Source organism: Etheostoma cragini, unplaced genomic scaffold, assembly GCF_013103735.1.
Source record: "Etheostoma cragini isolate CJK2018 unplaced genomic scaffold, CSU_Ecrag_1.0 ScbMSFa_80, whole genome shotgun sequence".
NCBI classification, from domain to species: Eukaryota; Metazoa; Chordata; class Actinopteri; order Perciformes; family Percidae; genus Etheostoma; species Etheostoma cragini.
The window spans coordinates 120,661-123,160 of NW_023269428.1; the positions used below are offsets into that span (position 1 = coordinate 120,661).

The 2,500-nt window shown below is 52.5% G+C and overlaps 2 protein-coding genes across 2 annotated transcripts in view; both read left to right on the forward strand.

Moving 5' to 3' along the window:
- LOC117941481 (TBC1 domain family member 9B-like) overlaps positions 1 to 2,500 on the forward strand; it is a 16,392-nt gene that overhangs the window by 12,622 nt on the left and 1,270 nt on the right. The window lies entirely within an intron of this gene.
- The window catches only part of LOC117941471 (TBC1 domain family member 9B-like), a gene marked incomplete at its 5' end in the record, with an annotated part of 6,435 nt that continues 4,580 nt past the window's right edge, over positions 646 to 2,500 (forward strand). Inside the window, 2 exons of the mRNA XM_034866483.1 lie at positions 646 to 888; positions 1,995 to 2,226. Coding sequence (XP_034722374.1) covers positions 646 to 888; positions 1,995 to 2,226 — 475 coding nt within the window. The remainder of the gene's footprint in view (positions 889 to 1,994; positions 2,227 to 2,500) is intronic.

Consider the following 2,500-nt stretch of genomic DNA (forward strand, 5'->3'; position numbering starts at 1 on the left):
TCTTTATATAGACCTTAGTGGTCTCTAATACTGTATCTGAAGTCTCTTTATATAGACCTTAGTGGTCCCCTAATACTGGATCTTAAGTCTCTCCTTAGTGGTTCCCCAATACTGGATCTGAAGTCTCTTTTATATAGACCTTAGTGGTCCCCTACTACTGGATCTGAAGTCTCTATATATAGACCTTAGTGGTCCCTAATACTGGATCTGAAGTCTCTTTATATAGACCTTAGTGGTCCCCTAATACTGTATTTGAAGTCTCTTTATATAGACCTTAGTGGTCCCTAATACTGGATCTGAAGTCTCTTTATATAGACCTTAGTGGTCCCCTAATACTGTATTTGAAGTCTCTTTATATAGACCTTAGTGGTCCCTAATATGTATCTGAAGTCTCTTTATATAGACCTTAGTGGTCCCCTAATACTGCATATCCTGGTGGGGACCCTGTCGTTCTCTCTTTAACCTGTCTGTCTCTCAGCAGGTCTCCTGTTGGGAACCCTGTCTGTGTCTCTGGAGGTCTCCTGGTGGGGACCCTGTCTGTCTCTCTTTAACCTGTCTGTCTCTCTTAGGTCTCCTGGTGGGAACCCTGTCTTTGTCTCTGCATGTTTCCTGGTGTGGACCCTGTCTGTGTCTCTGTAACATGTCCTTCTCTCTGCAGGTCTCCTGGTGGGGACCCTGGACGTTGTCCTGGACTCCAGTGCGCGGGTCGCTCCGTACCGGATCCTGCTGCAGACGGCCGACTCGCAAGTCTTTTGGAGCGTGGCTTGCGGATCGTCCAGGAAGGAGATCACGGAGCACTGGGACTGGCTGGAGTCTAACCTGCTCCAGACCGTCTCCATCTTCGACAACGACGAGGACGTCACCACCTTCGTCAAAGGGAAGATCTTGGTATGTCACTTTCTGTAGATGGTGGACCTGGTCCCACTGGTCTCTGCCAGTTCTGAGCTGTCAGCCAGACTTCTCCAGACGGTGGATGGTGGACTTGGTCCCACTGGTCTCTGCCAGTTCTGATCTGATGTCAGCCAGACTTCTCCAGATAGTAGATGATGGACCTGGTCCCACTGGTCTCTGCTTGTTCTGAGCTGATGTGAGCCAGACTTCTCCAGATAGTAGATGGTGGACCTGGTCCCACTGGTCTCTGCCAGTTCTGAGCTGATATGAGCCAGACCTCTCCAGACAGTAGACGTTGGACCTTGTCCCACTGGTCTTTGCCAGTCCTGTTCTGATATCAGCCAGACTTCTCCAGACAGTAGATAGTGGACCTGGTCCCACTGGTCTCTGCCAGTTCTGAGCTGATGTCAGCCAGACTTCTCCAGGCAGTAAATGGTGGACCTGTTCCCACTAGTCTCTCCAGACGGTATATAGTGGACCTGGTCCCACCTAGTCCCACTGGTCTCTTCCAGTTCTGAGCTGATGTCAGCCAGACTTCTCTAGACAGTAGATGATGGAACTGGTCCCACTGGTCTCTGACAGTTCTGAGCTGATGTCAGCCGGGCTTGTCCACACGGTAGATTGCAGACCCTGTCCAACTAGTCTCTCCAGACGGTATATGGTGGGCCTGGTCCCACCTAGTCCCACTGGTCTCTTCCAGTTCTAATCTGATGTCAGCCAGACTTCTCCAGACGGTAGATGGTGGACCTGGTCTCACTGGTCTCTGCCAGTTCTGAGCTGATTTAAGCCAGACCTCTCCAGGTAGTAGATGGTGGATCTGGTCCGACTGGTCTCTGCCAGTTCTGAGCTGATGTCAGCCAGACTTCTCCAAATGGTGGACCTGGTACCATTGGTCTCTCTAGATGGTAGATGGTGTTCCTGGTCCCACCTAGTCCCCCTGGTCTCTGCCATTTCTGATCTGATGTCAGCCAGACCTCTTCAGGCAGTAGATGGTGGACCTGGTCCCCCTGGTCTCTGCCATTTCTGATCTGATGTCAGCCAGACCTCTTCAGGCAGTAGATGGTGGACCTGGCCTACCGTTCTCTAACTTCCTGTCCCTGCAGGGCATCATCGCTGAGGAGAAGCGTCTGCAGCAGGGCGAGGAGCCCGAGGAGGACTGTGGGAAGTTCCGGGAGGCGGAGCTGAAGATGCGGCGTCTGTTCCTGATGCCTGAAGAAGAGAAACTGGTCAACTATTACTCCTGCAGCTTCTGGAAGGGACGCGTCCCGCGGCAGGGCTGGCTCTACCTGTCCATCAACCACCTGTGCTTTTATTCCTTCCTGCTGGGCAAGGAAGGTAACCCGTCCTCTGTACCCGTACTGTGTCTCCGTTCTAACTTCCGTCCCTGTCCTCTGTCTCCGTTCTAACCTCCGTCCCCTGTCTCCGTTTCTAACCTCCGTCCCCTGTCTCCGTTTCTAACCTCCGTCCCCTGTCTCCGTTTCTAACCTCCGTCCCCGTCCTCTGTCTCCGTTCTAACCTCTGTCCCCATTCTGTCTCCGTTCTAACCTCTGTCCCCATTCTCTGTCTCCGTTTTAACCTGCGTCCCCGTCCTCTGGTCCGTCCTGTGTGG